This window comes from Rhinolophus sinicus, linkage group LG11 (assembly GCF_036562045.2).
Source record: "Rhinolophus sinicus isolate RSC01 linkage group LG11, ASM3656204v1, whole genome shotgun sequence".
In the NCBI taxonomy this organism is placed as follows: Eukaryota; Metazoa; Chordata; class Mammalia; order Chiroptera; family Rhinolophidae; genus Rhinolophus; species Rhinolophus sinicus.
Window position 1 is genome coordinate 48,032,185 of NC_133760.1, and position 16,225 is coordinate 48,048,409.

Below are 16,225 nucleotides of genomic sequence, written 5' to 3' on the forward strand. Positions count from 1 at the left end.
TGGGGTGTGGGGAGACATTTGGTCCAGATGAGTGCCTCAAATCAGCCTGGAATATGATTAGATGATTACTCCCCGGAGTTACTACAAGACGATCCTCCCCAGAGCTGTCTTATTGCTATTATAAAAGGTCTGCAGGCAGGAGGGGAGAGGAGCTGCTTTGCTGCTTGGAGAAGATGAAAGTGCCAATTCTAGCTGTCAGGGCAGGTCAGGGCCTGAGCTGCCCCCAAACACCCAGGGGCCACCCACCCAGCTGAATGGATGCTAACAGCTCTAATGGAATGGGTCTCACACACAGGGAATAGTATGTTTTAAGGGGGAAGATGCAAGGAAATCTCACTGTGATATGCTTTCTCCTCTTGTGCCGGGAGTAACAAGCCATTGTCACTCCCAGGGCAGCTCTGGGCAGCTCGGGGATGCTACAGAGACAGAAAGCATCCATGTCTGGGAATTGTCAACCCCCTCTCTCTCCAGGATTCTTGCTTTCTGGGTGGCATGCTGACCTACCCTTGGCTGTGCTGGGTCTGGATGATAGGAAAGGAAAAAGAAAAGCCAAGACCCCGGAGGGGTACCGTTGGTCTACATACTAAAAAGCTGAGCCGGGGAAAGATAGGGAAGCAAAGAAACAGGCAGGCGGCCTCAGCTGAGTGTCAAGGAGAATTTGGAGGACAGGAGCCAGTGGGGAAGAAAGGGGGCAGGGCCGCCGTCATGTCTGCTGGGGGGATGAAATCCGCAGCGATGGAGAGGGAGGGCTTCAGGCAGTTCTGAACCTGCAGACCGCGTTTTCTCTCGTGGTGCTTCCCCCAGAGCCTGAGTGTGGAGTCAGGGCTCCTTTCTATCACTCTGTGGCTCTGGTTCGTTCTCTAACCGCCCCAGGCCAAAGACTGAGGTGCTTGGGAGCCCACTTACATCTGCGTTACAGGAACAAGGAGGGCAGCAGAATGGGAGGGAGGAGAATCAGGCATAGGAGTCCCAGGAGCAAGGATTTGCACTGGCTTCCATACCAAATAGACACGGACGACCGTCTAGGAGGTCGCCAGACACAAGCAGAGGTCAACCCTGGGACAGCAAAGCCACACGCGTACACAGGGACAGCAAGTGCTCTGGGGTGCGACAGCCCTGCCTCTGGGAGCAGGTTCTGCCGCGTGCTCGCTGGTGGCATGGGAAGTCCTCTAAACTCCCTGAGCCCCGCCTTCCTCATGTGTGAGACACAATCACCCTGGGACCATCGTGGGGCTAACTGGATTGGGGTGCCGTGGGGCTGAGCGTGCTGCCTGGGACACAGCAAGTGCCCAACAGGGATCACTGGTGTCACCACTGTTAACGTGAAGCTGCAGATGCCCTGAGATGATCCAGCTCAAACACCATGTTGAAAGGGGTCAGTGTCTCCACTTGGTGGACCTGTTGCCCCACAGTCCCAATGGGGGCCCAGCTGTAGGCTCCAGGCAGAGCTCCTGGGCACGCTCCCCAGTCACCAAATAAGTCATGCCTACTCTGGATGGCAAAGCAGCTGGGATAATAAGGGACCCCCACCACCAACAGGTGGGCAGGAGAGTAGCTCATAGGTCCTGGGCACAGCTTGGTACCAACTTTAACAGGAAGTGGGAGCAGGCTTTACCTCTGGGGTCTAGAAAATTTTTTCACCGTAATCAAAGGAAATCAAAGTAGGGTTCCTCAAGGTGGGGAGACACCCGACATGTTTAAGACCAGACAGCAGCTATCTCTTTGCTGAATCCCTAATTAAAGCAAGGGTGACATGACTGTTCTGTCCCTCTCTGGCTGTGCTCCCCAGCCAGGAAGAATCAAAGCAAGGAGTCCAGGTGGTTGGTCCCCTCCCCAACCCCCCCAGCAAAACCCCGGATGTGGAGGGCTGAGGAAGACTGATAAGGCCTGCATCTCTTCCCTAGGTGGCTGATAACCGTAGTCTATTTTTATCCAATTGGAAAGTATTACTACATCATCCCAGCAGGAGTCTGCGCTCCTGCAGTAAGCTTTACAGGTTTGGAGGTGAGGGGTGAGGGCAGCTATAAGAGCTAGGCTCATTTCTGAAATCTTTTTTCTCTTAATTCTAGCTGCCCCCTTAGACAGATTTTTGGTGTGCTGGTTCTCCCTGGCCGTGGTAAGGCCGTTTCTAAGCCTCGATTTTGCTGTGTTCATTTTTTGTCTAGTTGCATTTCATTTGGTATGGGAAGTTTCTGCATCCTGTTGTTGTTGACGTATAGCCTCGATTTGCTGATTTATCTTTACACGTCAGAGTTCCTCTTGTTAGGGTCTGGGGGATGAGGGAAACTCTGACTTTTTATCTGTGTGGCTTTGGAAAAGTGTGGGGGAGTTCTAATCCCTGGCCTTCTGGTCAGGAAATAGCTAAAGAATCCCTAGGCGACTGAGAACCGGACCTTTCCCTAAAGCAGAGGGAGCAAGTTCTGGACAATGGACGATTGTGTGGGCTTTTTCCCTCTCATTTCCTAACAATAGGCAAGTTGGAATTTTCCCAGCATGATTTCCTTTAATGCCTAGATGCCGCCAAACGCCAACTCCCAGCCGGTGTCAGACACTGGGGAGAAGTGGGGACTGTGGGAAGCCCTCTGAAACACTCAAGCTCAGCTTTTTTTCCAGTGACTTTCATTGTAGTTTATTGAGATATAACGTACATGACACACAGTGCACAAATCGTAAGTGGACCGTTCCATAAATGTTTACAGACGCACAGCCACAGAATCATCACCAATGTGAAGCTAAATAAGGTGATATAACACGTTTTCGGCACCGAATGAGCTCCCGCCTGCCCTTCCCATCCATACCAGCCCCCTCCCAAGGTGACCATGTTATGGTTTCTGTCACTGTAGGCTAGTTTTGTTTTTTTTGAACTTCAGATAATACAGTATGTACCCTTCTGTGTCTGCTCTTTTGACTGAGCGTTAGGTGTGTGTTTCATCCCCACAACATCCACGTTCTTTTGTGCAGCAGCATTTTTCTTATCACCAAGGAGTATTCAGTCACGCGAATATGTCACTATCACCCGTGTTCCACGGCTGATGGACATTCGGGTTGTGCTGATTTGGGAGCTGTCATGAATCATAATTTAATATCATTGTGCACATTGTTTTTGGTGGACATGAGCCCTCGTTTCTCTTAGATGTGTACCTAGGAGTACAACTGGGGTACTTGATAGCGTTTGCTGAGCTCCGGAGGACACTGCTCAGTGGTTTTCCATAGGAGAGGTGCCCATATCTACCCCCCAGCAGCACAGGAGAGTACGGTGGCTCTCAGGGGCCTCTGGGCTCTGCCCTGTTTGAGAGAGGAGGTGTGTCTACTTCACTGTGAAGGTTGTATTTACCTGTAACCCTTCGTTCACCCATCTGAAGCATTGTTCAAAGGCCATTGTTTCTGTTCTCACTTTTCTCGTTTTCCCCTTTGGCCTGGTCAGAGCCTCATGGGGAAACCCATGATGGGACACAGGCAGACGTGAAAAGCATGTGCAGACTTTGTTTTCTCTGTCTTGCTGGAACATTTGGTCTTGAGACTTTACCCCTCAGTGTTGTGGCCTCTGTCTGGGGAGGGATAAAACACCAAGTGTTTAGTGCACACTGCTTGGCATTTAGAACATAATAAATGATACGACAAAAACTGCTGGCTTCTTCCAGCAGTGGTCGCTGGAACCCCTAACTTGAAAATCCCAAGGCTTGGCGCTGTCCTGAACCCCTGGAAGCCAGCTTTTCCTCAGAAAGGGCTTCCCACCAGAGGAGCAGAAAAAGCCTCAGGGAGACCTCATTTTTTCCATAGCTTGTGGCTTGGCTGACTCAACTTCTGCCTTTCCCTGAGTCACGAGTTTTTCCTCTTACTTGGAGGAACATGGCCCTCCGCCCAGGTCTTCTCAGACCACGGCTGGTCCCTGTGGGGAGGGGGGTGGACCACTGGATGACCAGAACTTGTGCTGCCTCCAGGGGATTCCCAAAGCTCCACCCAGAATGTCAGAGCTGGAAGGAAGGAGAGATGAGGAGATTGAGGCCCAAGTGGGCCCTGGACCAGCAGTGAGACAAGCGGTCTCCTGAATCCAGGAGTAACAGATGTGCATCCTCCCTCTGGTTTTCCAGAATCATGGAAACGTCTCCCTTTCCGAGACACCTGCTCTGTGCCAGGCACAGCATTCCATGCCAGGCCACTGCTGTGAACCAGGCAGCTCTGCCTCCACAGAGCTTTCCAGCTCCCTTCCCACGGCCACCGCACCAGAGGCAGGGCCTACCTCCCCTGAGAAGCCCCCTCTTACGAGGGAGGTGGGGGATCTGGCAATGAGGCAGACATGGAATGGGGTCTTGAAGGCTCAGCTCATGGTCCTCCTCCACCCCCACCCCATCCCCACCCCCAGGGAACAAGTAGTATGGACACTTGGAATGGCATTTCCCAGAGTATCAATGTCCCAACTGGTTATGACTCAGCCTCTGGGATCATGGGACCTTTTCTCCTCCTCTGTATGGTGTAGAGGCCTGGCTATACCATCAGGACTCATAAATTCACATGCTTCACCAACTGCAGGATGTTGTAAGTGGGTAAAGCAGGTGAGAGGGGGAGGGGGAGAGGAGCAAGCGGGGGAGGGGCACTGCAATGAATGGGAGAACACGTACCCCACCCAAAGGGGATGGCTCCTGTTCCTGCTGCTGTCTCTTGCCTCGCTGCTGGCCCAGCAGGCTCTGAACTGACCTGAGCCAGCCCCTCTGCGATGTGCCAGGGTCTGCCCGACTTGGTACCAACAAATGCACCTGTGCAGCAGACATTTACTGCTGGACTCAGTTCTCAGCACTGGAGATAAAGGAGTGAACAAGATGGATACAGTCCAGCCCACGGGCTCACAGCCTCGGTGGGGGACACAAACCGTGAGCACGTAAACAAGTGAGTAATACGATGACTTGGGGTTGGGAGAAATGCTTTACAAAATAACAAAACAGGGTGCTGCGGCCCAGGGTGATGAGTGAGGGCAGGGAACTGCTTTGGGTGGTCAGGGATGCCTCTGAGAAGCTGACAGTTTGAGCTGAGGCTCAAATGTCAAAATGCAGACATGGAAGATCTGGAGACAAGGGAAGTGCAAAGTCCCAGAGATGGGAACAACCTTGGGCGTTTCAAGAACAGGGAGTCGGTGTGGGGTGAAGTATCCGGGAGAGGCCAGGGGGAGGCCGAGACAGACCTCCTGGAGTGGTGAGGCTTGGAGTTCATTCCAGTGTCATAGGAGTCACAGATGGGAGGGGTGGGGGGCAAACCTGCGGGTCATGTGGGAGCTGGGTGTTGGGTACACGGAGTCCCTTAAACTGGTCTCTCTTTCCTTCAGTGTATGTTTGAAAGTTTCCATGATAAAAAGTTAGAAATATAAAGTAGATAAAATGCTGCTGATTTTTAATATTCTGACTGTTAATCTGTGGGTGAATGAGAGGAGATGACTATGGCTGCTGGCAACAGGGCAGCAATGCACAGCGATCCCACAGCCTCCCGCGCCATTCCCGGGCCCGCAGCCCCGGCTGCACAGCAGAGGTCCGAGGACGCGTCTCCACTGGCATGAGAGCAGCCCGCGCAGGGAGTGCTGCGGGCACAAAGGGCAACTGGCGGAGGGGGTTCAGGCTGGAACCAGTCCCGAGAACGAGCTAGAAGGACGCCCCGCCCAGGACAGGCCCGCAGCGGGCGCACCGCCGACCCACGCAAACTCCGACCGCTGCGCCCTCGCACATTTCTGCGGGACTCAGGCTCAGCGAGTTCGGAGTCCAGGCTCCGCCCCCGCCCGCGCGCCAGGGCCCCGATTGGCGGAGCGTCTGCGAGGGGCGTGTCCGACGAGAGTTGGAACGCGGCGTGGGCGGCGCGGGGCTCGGCCGCAGCTGGTGAACGGGACGTGGCGCCCTGTGTCCTGTGGACTGGCTGCCGGGGGGCGAGGGGCCCCTGGCGGAAGAGGTAAGGGTCCCCTCCGGGCTGGGGCGCGCGGAGCAGGTGGGCTTCCTGCCCTCAGCCTGCACGCTCCCCGCGCCGCCCAGTCCAGGTGGCCGCCGGGCTGGGGCGGGGCGGGCGCGCAGCCACTGCCGAACTCGAGCTCGGACTCTGGCCGAGCAGGGGCGCGCAGAAGGCGCTTATTGCTGGCTGGCGGGGCGGGAGCCGCGGTGGAGCCTGCAGGGGCTCCGGGGAGAGCGGGGTGAGAACAGGTAAGGGGGCTCTCGGGTCGAAGCAGGGTATCCAGGGAAGCGCGACGTGTGAGCCGAGCAGGGACCAGAGGCGCCCTGGTCTGGACGTGGGCTGGACGGATTTCAGCGCGCCCGTTGTCCGGGGATGGTTTGGAGAGTCCTGGCCTCACGCAGCCGTCGGGCCTCACTCCTTGTTCCCAGCCCTTGAGGGCTGGAGAAGTGGGCTGGGACAACTGCCTCAACCGAGGGGTAGAAGAGGGAGGGTGGCCTTGGTCAGCGCCGGCCTCTCATTTAGGAACCACCTGGCCCTTAAAGTGGTTGAGTTGGTAGGAGTTGTCAAAGGAAACAGGGCTGGATGCCCATTTCACAGAAGAAGTCACTGAGGCAGGCCCAGAGTGGCAGTTCCTTCCCAGCCTGGAGCCCTTGGAATCTCGTGACCTTTCCACTGACACTAGAAGTACCCTGCAGGGGAGAGTGGTCATCAGCCCCCTCTGCAGGTGGGAAGATGGAGGCCCCCAGCCACTAAACCTTGATCTGCACACCCCGAGGGAAATTTGGAAATTGAACAAAGCTGTTATCTCACCTTGGGAAAGGTCAGAATCCAGGGAGGAGGGAGGAGCATTGCTAAGGTTTTTCTTAGCACATAATCTCCAGTTAGTTTTGGGGTGTTCCTGAGCACAGAATTTCCACTGGGGTCTGTGTAGGCCAAGAGATGACTGACTTCAGCCTATGTCACCGCACACGTCAGTGCTCGGGGCTGCCAAGAGGTGGAGATGAGGCAGCCGGCCTGAGCTAAGGGACCTGCAGGCCACCCCAAGGGTCCCAGGGCCTGGGGTTGGGGGTAAAGAGCAGGCATTTGGGGAAGGGCCCTGCCCTTTGCACTGGAGGGTTTCTCATTCTGTCTTTGGTCAAGAGCAGCCTGCAGCAGCAGCTCATGGTTAGTTTGGAATTGGGCTTCCTGGTCACTCAGCCCGGAGCTTGGGCAGTGACTTTGGTGATGGGGGTGGTACCTTCCCCACTGGGGCTTTTGTGAGGATTCAGTGAGCTAATTCTTGTAACGTGGCTGGTGAGCTGTAAGCTTTGTTCTTGGCACTTTGGGTTTATTTTCCTTGTTAGGTTCTTTCCATGGAGGAGGGCTTCCAGAAAGCCCAGGGCCGGACAAGCTGGCAGGGGAGCGTGGCACTCCCCTCTGTGCACTTGGAGAAACACTCAAACCCTCATCTGGCCAAGGGTCCCCACCAGCCCCTTTGACCTCACCTCTTACCCTCCTCCCTCTGCTGCCTCCTCGGGTCTGCCTGAGCTGTTCCCTGGTCCCAGAACATTCTTCCCTCTGGCCTCGGCGTGGCTGGCTCCTTCACAGTATACAGGTTGGTGCCAGGTCACTTTCTCACCAGGTCTTGCCTGACCACCAGCCCATCCCAGCGCTGTCCGCAGGTCAGCCTTTTCCTTCAGGGCTTTTAGAACTCAGTCAGAAATGACCTTGCTTTACTTTCGATTAAGCCCCTCCCCCCAGGAAATCTGTTACCAAAGGGCCAGGTCCCTGGCTCCTTGCTATCAATCCGTTGCCTCGCCCAGTAGAACTGTGCCTGATGTATGGTGGGGTGCCAGCAGGTACTTACCTGGTCTTATTTTACTATATTATATAAGACTGAGTCTTATGTAATGTAATGTAAGACCGGGTCTTATATTAATTTTTGCTCCAAAAGACGCATTAGAGCTGAATGTCCGGCGAGGTCTTATTTTCGGGGAAACATCGTTGCAGGTGAAATCAGGCAGGCACTGAAGCAGGGTGGGCCTGGTTGGGGCCAGAGAGACAGACAGAAGGGCAGGTGATAACTCAGCCCCGCCCCAATCAGGGATGGGCCTGACTCCCTCCTTATGTGACATTGTGCAGGTACCTCCCTCTCTGATAAGCAGTGTCCCCAACTATAACTCTAACAGACGATGGACCTGGGGCTCCTGCCAGCTCCTACTTTCCAGGTTCCCAGTGGGGTCCCAGACGTATCTCTGGGATCTCAGGCTGTGTCTGAGTGGAGGAGAGGAGCGGGGGTTCCCTCAGGACACAGCCCTGGCAGGTGCGTTCCTGGAGGAGGGCATCATGCATCTGACAGCGCCTGGGGGTGTAGACTAGGCTCTGCAAACTTCCCTGTAAAGGGCCACATAGTAAATATCTGCGACTTTGCAAGGCGCTCTCTGTCTCATGTGGCTGTGTTCCAGTGAGCTGTGTTTAGGAGAGCCAGCAGTGGGTCAGACTTGGCGTAGATCACGTGTGACCACTGTCATGCACAGAACCTGCCTACCCAGCGACACTCGGGATGTGGCTCCCAGGCCCAGCTCTCACCCAGAGCACCTTCAGCCCAGCTCAGGCAATGGCATCACGTGTGTTCAGGGGGCCAGTCCCATATGTTTCCACTTCCCAGAATCAACTGGTAGAATTTTATCACATCTGCTGCTGCCTTTTTGAACTAAAATATTGTAGACAAAGTCCTTCTTGATCCCCTGTTCCTGGTTACATCCAGGCCCTGCCCCCAGGCCACTTTCTCCTGACTTTGGTTTTGTCCATCTTTTCTTTCTTTTTTTTCTTTTTAAGTATGTCTTTTTTTAAATTATTTATTGGGGTGACAATTGTTAGTAAAATTACATAGATTTCAGGTGTACAATTCTGTATTACATCATCTATAAATCCCATTGTGTGTTCACCACCCAGAGTCAGTTCTCCTTCCATCACCATATATTTGATCCCCTTTACCCTCATCTCCCACCCCTCCTCCCCACTTACCCTCTGGTAACCACTAAACTATTGTCTGTGTCTATGAGTTTCTGTTTCTCATTTGTTTGTCTTGTTCTTTTGTTGTTTTCAGTTTATATACCACATATCAGTGAAATCACATGGTTCTCTGCTTTTTCTGTCTGACTTATTTCGCTTAGCATTACTCTCTCAAGATCCATCCATGTTGTCACAAATGTTCCTATATCATCTTTTCTCACCGCCAAATAGTATTCCATTGTGTATATATACCACAACTTCTTTATCCATTCATCTATCGAAGGACATTTTAGTTGTTTCCATGTCTTGGCCACCGTAAACAAAGCTGCAATGAACATTGGAGCACACGTGTCTTTATGGATAAATGTTTTCAGATTTTTTTGGGTAGATAACCCAGGAGAGGGATTGCTGGGTCATACGGTAATTCTATTACTTTTTTGAGGAACCTGCACACTGCCTTCCATAACGGCTGCACCAATCTGCATTCCCACCAACAGTGTATGAGGGTTCCTTTTTCTCCACAGCCTCTCCAACACTTGTTACTATTTGTCTTGTTGATGATAGCCATTCTGACTGGGGTGAGGTGACATTGTGGGGTTTTTTTTTTGCCATCTTTTCTTTTTTTGGAAACCCATCGTAACCATTTTTAAGTGTACAGCTCAGTAGTGTTAAAGCGTATCCCCATTCTTGTGAAACAGATCTCCAGAAAGAGACCTTTTCCTCTTGCAAAACTGCAAGTCGATCCTGTTAAGTAACAGCTGTCCTTCATACCTTCCCAGCCCCCACCCCAGCCCTGGCAACACCATTCTGTGCTGTTTCTAGGAATCTATCTACTTTAGGCACCTCGTGGAAACGGCATCAAAAAGACAGCGTTTGTCTTTTTGTGACAGCTCGTTTCACTCAGCATCATGTCCTCAGGGTCCCCCACGTGTGGCATGTTTCAGATTCCATTCCTTTTTAAGGCTGAGTAATATTCCGTGTGTGTGTTTGGCGCATTTTGCGTATCCGTGGGTGCACTGATTGACACCTGGCTTTCTTCCACCTCTTGGCGCTGTGAACGTGCGGGTGCAGGTACCCCTTTGAGACCCTGTTGTCAGTTCCTTGGAAGTGGGATTCCTGGATCATTGCTATTTGTAATTTTTTGAGGAACCTCCACACTGTTTTCCATAGTGGCTGCATCAAATTACATTCCCACCAACAGTGCGGGAGGGTTCCAACCTCCCCACATTCCACCAACACGTGTGATTTCATGCTTTTTAAAAGTAGCCATCCTTATGGGGTGAGGTCCCGTCCTATCCATTTCTATCCGTAAATAGAGCTCTCAAATGCTTTTAAACACTGTGTCATTCCTACATGTGGTGCCCACATTCCGCCCTGCAGGTCGCCTTTTCCCCTCAGCATTTGATATCTGTTGTCACTCCATGTGGGCCCACGTGGGGAGGATGCAGTCGTAAGAGCAGACAGACACTGCTCCACTGTGTGAGTGGCCCCGCTGTCGTACTGTCTCCCCTGCTGCTAGCGTCACATGGTCTCCACTGCAGGTACTGAACCCACGGCCCTCGCTGTGCCTCCTGCTGCGGAGTTCTCATCCAGCCCATCCCAGGGCCCAGCACTCAGCCAGGGGTCCTGGGGTGGCCTCTGGAATGCTGCCAGATTGTCCACGGCAGGGACCCAGTGATAGGTCCTACAGGACAGCCCAGGGCTGTCACCGAGAATCAGCTAGGTTACAACACGCAGCCGAGATAGGCAACCTAAAAATAGCAGTTCATGCATAACGTGCTGTGAACAGCCCTTCTCAGGAGGCCTTGTGGTCTGAGAGAGGCAAGCGGTGCGTGACTCGGGGCCGCGCTCCCCTCTCGTGAAATGCATCCATCCCCCACAATGGGCCCCCTCCGGCTTCCCACAGGAGGCCTGACAGACAGAACTGTGTTGTGGTGACCCAGAAACACAGTGTGTGAGACAGGGTCGGCCAGTACGTGCCATGTGTGCCTGTACGTGTGTGCACGAGATGGTGGTGGCAGTGGAGCCAGCTCTCACCTGCTTCCTCTGACAGCAGAGGTGGGAGCTGAGTCATGCATGGTTGGCCCTCGGGAGCTGTGGAAAGGTCATGACTAGCCACTTATGAAGCACCTACTGTGTGCTCAGCAATGTCCAAATCCTGGGGATACAGAAGTAAGAAAAGGCCCTGCTGTCCGGGAGCTGAGATCTGAGTGAGAGAATGAAAACACGTGAGCAAATGCTGGACAGACAAGGAAACACCAGGTCCTGATATGTCCTGTGAAGAAAAAAGAAAATGGGCTGACGTGCTAGAGGAGGGGCAGCAAACTTCTCCTGTAAAAGGCCAGGTAGTAAATACCTTAGGCTTTGTGGCCATGTGGTCTGTCACTACTCGGCTCTGCCATTGCAGCATGAAAGCAGCCACAGGCTATGATGAATGAGCATGGCTGTGTGCCAATAAAACTTTATTTACAAAAGCAGGCTGTGGGCCAGGCCGTGGTTTACTGATCCTGTCCCAGGTGGGGGAGAGGCAGCCTGAGCGGGGGTTGTCAGACCCTTTCTGAAAGGGAAATGAGAACTGAGCCGGTCGCAGGAAGGAGCCGCATGGATAGCCCGTTTCAGGCAGGAGGTGGTGGCGCCTTCCTGTCCATTCCACGTGGAGTCCCGAGGTGAGAAGTGGACAGACGGTCCAGGTGTGAGCGAGGAAAGTGATGGCGTTGGTCATGGGTTGAATGTTGGGGTCACAGGAAAGAGGAGATTGAAGGCTGAGTCCTCGATTTGGGGCTTGAAAGCGGGTGAATGATGGTTCCATTTACAGAAAAGAAGAACTGGAGGGGAGAGCTGGGTTTGTGCCAGGGGTGTTGTGTTTGAGGACCTTCTGAGACCCCAGGTGGGGGAGCCGGGGGGCAGGTGAATGTCCACGCCTACAGCTCAGTAGAGAAGCCAGGACTGGCGGCTTGGCCTGGGAAGCCGGCAGGAGCTGGGTGGTCTTCAATGCCTGGTCAGAGGAGGGTGTGGGGCCGAGCAGAGGCCCGGGGTGAGCTCTGTGGCCTCCCACATCTACTGCTTGGCACAGGAGGGCCACCTGGGCCTCACCGTCCATGGGGAAAGGCAGTGTAGCAGCACGGTTTCCAGGGGTGCGAGCTCTGGGCCCCCGACTTGCTAGTAGAGCCTGAGTTTCCCTCCAGCCCAGAGGGGATTCTGCCTGCAAGGGTTGTGGTAAGGGCCACATACGGTGGCATGCTTGCCACGAACGAAGCACTCAGAACACGGTCCCATGGTCCCTGTACCGATGGCGGTGGTGACCGCTGGGCTCATAGGCTGAGAGAGCGGGTGCAGGGTCTTGATGGTTTGGCTGGGTGGGTGGGGGGCCCAGTGATGGATTGGCCTGCAGACAGGCTGTTGCCCGGCACTCACTGTTCAGTGCATCCGCCTGGGGCAGGCCCAAGGAGCTGGGGAGCCCCTGACGCCAGTTGGGGCTCACTGTCCTTTCCCGTTGGGTGGACAGCTTTGAGATGTGGTTTGCTGTGTGTTCCAAGGCCCCCAGGAGTTTGGCCCGGCCGCCCGCAGTGGCCGCCTGCTGTGTCACACGTCTTTCCTGCTGCCTTCCCATCCCTGGCCGGCTCCACACACGCCCCTTCCTGGGGACCCCCCTTCACCTCCCAGTAACTCCTCGTCCGAAGGTCGGCTTCTGGGGGCTGGCTGGGCTCCCTGGCTTGGTGACAGGGGGAGTGGGCAGTGCCGGCCGCTGACGCCTGTCTGCACCCCTCCCGCAGTGAGCGCGGCGGCAGAATGGTGGACTACCTGGCCAACACGGAGATCAACAGCCAGCGCATCGCCGCGGTGGAGAGCTGCTTCGGGGCGTCGGGGCAGCCGCTGGCCCTGCCGGGCCGTGTGCTGCTGGGCGAGGGCGTGCTCACCAAGGAGTGCCGCAAGAAGGCCAAGCCACGCGTCTTCTTCCTGTTCAACGACATCCTCGTGTACGGCAGCATCGTGCTGAGCAAGCGCAGGTACCACAGGCAGCACATCATCCCGCTGGAGGAGGTGACACTGGAGCCGCTGCCCGAGACGCTGCAGGCCAAGAACCGCTGGATGATCAGGACGGCCAAGAAGTCCTTCGTGGTGTCGGCCGCCTCCGCCACCGAGCGCCAGGAGTGGGTCAGCCACATCGAGGAGTGCGTGCGGCGGCAGCTGCTGGCCACGGGCCGCCCGCCCAGCACGGAGCACGCGGCGCCCTGGATCCCCGACAAGGCCACGGACATCTGCATGCGCTGCACGCAGACGCGCTTCTCGGCGCTCACACGGCGCCACCACTGCCGCAAGTGCGGCTTCGTGGTGTGCGGGGACTGCTCCCGCGCCCGCTTCCTGCTGCCGCGCCTGTCGCCCAAGCCCCTGCGCGTCTGCAGCCTCTGCTACCGCGAGCTGGCCGCCCAGAAGCGCAAGGAGGACGGGGAGGAGGGAGAGCAGGGCGCGGGGTCCCCGGCCCTCTGCGGAGCGTCCAGTGGGGACGAGGACGAGGACTCAGACGAGGACAGGGAGGGCAGCGGGGATGGCGACTGGCCCAGCCGCGTGCAGTTCTACGCCTCCGGGGTCTCCTGGTCGTCCTTCCACAGCTGACCCGGCAGCACATGTCGGGGGGCAGGCGCCCCAATCATTCTGCAGACTCTGCTGCTCACGCTCCTGCGCGCATGGAGCTCCGGAAGCTGCCCAGCAACTCCCAGGACTGTACCCCACGGGGGGCGGGGGCAGTGGCAGTGGCTCTTGGTCTCTGGACCCCCAGTGCTTACACTTCAGGTAATTAATTGTCTTTACATTTAGAAAACCCAGAACACTTAGGCCTCTCGGGGACAAATGCCATCTGTCCACCCTGTGAGCTCCAGGGGACCCCCTGAGTTACACGACGGCCAGGACCTTTAGGGACCAGAGGGCAGTAGGACCAGAGTGAGGTCACTTGTCCCGTATGCCTTGGACCACAGCACCAGATCCCAGACACGCACACCCCCACGGAAGACTGTCGGTCCTGGGAGGTCCAGGAAACCAAGGCCGCCTGCCCACCCACTGTGCCGACGCCCACCTGCCTGGTCAGCGGGACCTTGGCAAGCCCAGCGTGGGGGCTCTCCCAGAGCCAGGCAGGAGACTGCCATGCTGTGGGTGCCCACCAGGCCTGGGACGGCAGCCTGTGCTCCCCGTGGACCAGGGCAGCCTGTTAAGGCCTCTGGCCCCGTCTCACCTCTTCCCAGGCTTCCGGATGTCTGATCCTCTGTCGGTGCTCAGCATTCCGTGTGGCTGGGGAAAGCAGTGTGTTCTGTTAGGACTCTAATTTCAAGTAACAGAAACCCTATCCAGACTGACTTCATAATAAAAAGCAAGTGCACTGACTGGTGTGGTTGAAAAGCCCAGGTCTTCTCCTTCAGACACGGGTCCATCAGAGGCAGATGTCCACGACTGGCCACCAGGCTGGACGTTCCGGGGATCGGGCAGCACAGTGGGGCCAGACGTTCGCACCGCCTGGTGGCTGGTTCCCGAGGACACAGCCCCGTCGGTTGGTGCTGTGACCATGCCCGGTGTCTGTCCACTGGCTGTGGGTCCTCTCCGTGGACAGAGCGAGTAAAGGAAGCAAGGAGCTGCTTGACCAGCTCTGCCCGGGCCTCCCAGGCTCAGGGCTCTACCGTATGCACAGCCTCCTGCCGGGGCCCGCACCTGGGGTTGGTGCCGTTGGGTGGGAAAGCCCCACGTGCAGCCACTGGCTTTGCTCAGAGCAAGTGTGTGTTTGGGCTGGAGCTTGAATGGCTGGCCCACAGCCTGGTCGGCCTTGGCCAGAACCTGTGGTAGAGTGGGGTCACTACCAGCTAGAAGGGGTGACTTTGGGTCCAGGAACACTTTCCCCAGCCCAACGGGACGGTGCCTGAAACCCCACCATTGGGGCTACAGTCCCTGGGCGATGACTTGTCCTCTCTGGCCAGTTCTCACACGTCTCGTTCGAGTCGGACTCTGATTCAGCGGGTTGGGCCTGGCTCCCAGGGGTGGCACGGCTCCCGCCTGCTGTTGACAGGTAGCCAACCTCGGGAGGGAGAGCAGGAGGAGGCACCCAGGGCCTGCCTGAGGCCTTCCTCACACGGCAGAGGGGCAGGTGAGAGGGTCACAGGTGTGTCCAAGAATGACTTGTTGGTTTACACGTTCTTGGCCTCCCAGAGCCACTCAGACTGGTCCAGGCTAGTTCTGCCTGGGCAGAGGGCGCAGGGCAGGAAAGGTCACGGGGTGAGTGGTAACTTCCTGAAGACAGATCAGGTGCCCTCTCAGAAAGCCAGGCCAGGCAGTCCATCCGTTCACCCCAGGGCGGTGAGGGGCAGGGTGTGCCCTGCTCCAGCCACCAGCCACTTGGTCAGCGCCCCAGTCCCTGCAGCCATCCTTGCTTGGCCAAGGGGAGTAGAAGCACCTGGGCAGCAGTGTCCCTTTGGGCAAGGATAGGTAGGGGCTGTCTGCAGCTGATCCCGGGCACGGGCTGGCAAAGGACCCCAGTGGGCGGGGCAGCTTGGCTGAGGGCCATGCCCTTCTCGCCAGGCTGGGCACATGCTGGCTCAGCCCTCAGCTGGGACCCTTAGACCTGCTCCCCTTGTGTTGTGCCCCCCCTGTACCCCAGCGCTGAGACAGGGCTGCTGCATCTCTGAGCCCCAAGGTGTTAGGGCCTGCAAGGACCTAAGAGTACAAGTGCCTGACTCTTGTCCCATTGGAGCGCCACCATGGCTGCAGACTCACTCACTGCCGTATGTCAGGCTGGTGCTGGGGACACAGGCAGGAGTGAGGTACACGAGGTCCCAACTCTAAGGAGAGACAGCCAGGCACGGGACAGGGCTTCTGGGTTCTTTGCTGGCTGCCATGGACTTTGGCTCCACCTATGGACCCCAGTGCTGCTGTCACCTTCACTCTGCAGCCCTCCTGGTTTGCCCCAGGCAGCACGGCTGTCCCATCTGTGCTCCCAGAGCACCTTGGCCCCTGCTCCAGCTCCCCCACCCTCCGTCTCCCATGAGGTGCCCGAGTCGGCCAGCGCCCATCGAGGCTGGCCTTCACATCTGAGCTGCTCAAGGGCAGGGAGCCACCCACCCATCACCCTTCTGCGGCCACCACGGCTTGAGCCTAGGGCCCTGCATTACTGACCATCCCATAGACGCATGTCTTCGCAGGTGGCCTTCTGACATCCCCCTAGCTCCTGTGGGATGTTGCCAAGATGCTAAAGTCACAGGGACCTCAAAGCTACGGTGTCCAAACCCGACCCCATTGATCCTTCTGAACCTGCTTGTCAGACCTCCAT

The 16,225-nt window shown here is 56.3% G+C and overlaps 1 protein-coding gene across 3 annotated transcripts; it reads left to right on the top strand.

Moving 5' to 3' along the window:
* The first annotated feature begins 4,644 nt into the window (after positions 1 to 4,644).
* On the top strand, positions 4,645 to 14,315 carry PLEKHF1 (pleckstrin homology and FYVE domain containing 1). 3 transcript variants are annotated; one of them, XM_074314976.1, is made up of 2 exons: positions 4,645 to 4,884; positions 12,693 to 14,315. In XM_074314976.1, exon 2 carries the CDS (start codon positions 12,709 to 12,711, stop codon positions 13,531 to 13,533), a length of 825 nt encoding a protein of 274 aa, XP_074171077.1. In that variant the 5' UTR covers positions 4,645 to 4,884; positions 12,693 to 12,708; the 3' UTR covers positions 13,534 to 14,315. The 3 variants fall into 3 exon arrangements, with proteins under 3 accessions (XP_074171077.1, XP_019596033.2, XP_019596034.2); XM_019740474.2 differs by lacking the exon at positions 4,645 to 4,884 and adding an exon at positions 5,774 to 5,928; XM_019740475.2 differs by lacking the exon at positions 4,645 to 4,884 and adding an exon at positions 6,022 to 6,173.
* Positions 14,316 to 16,225: the final 1,910 nt, after the last annotated feature.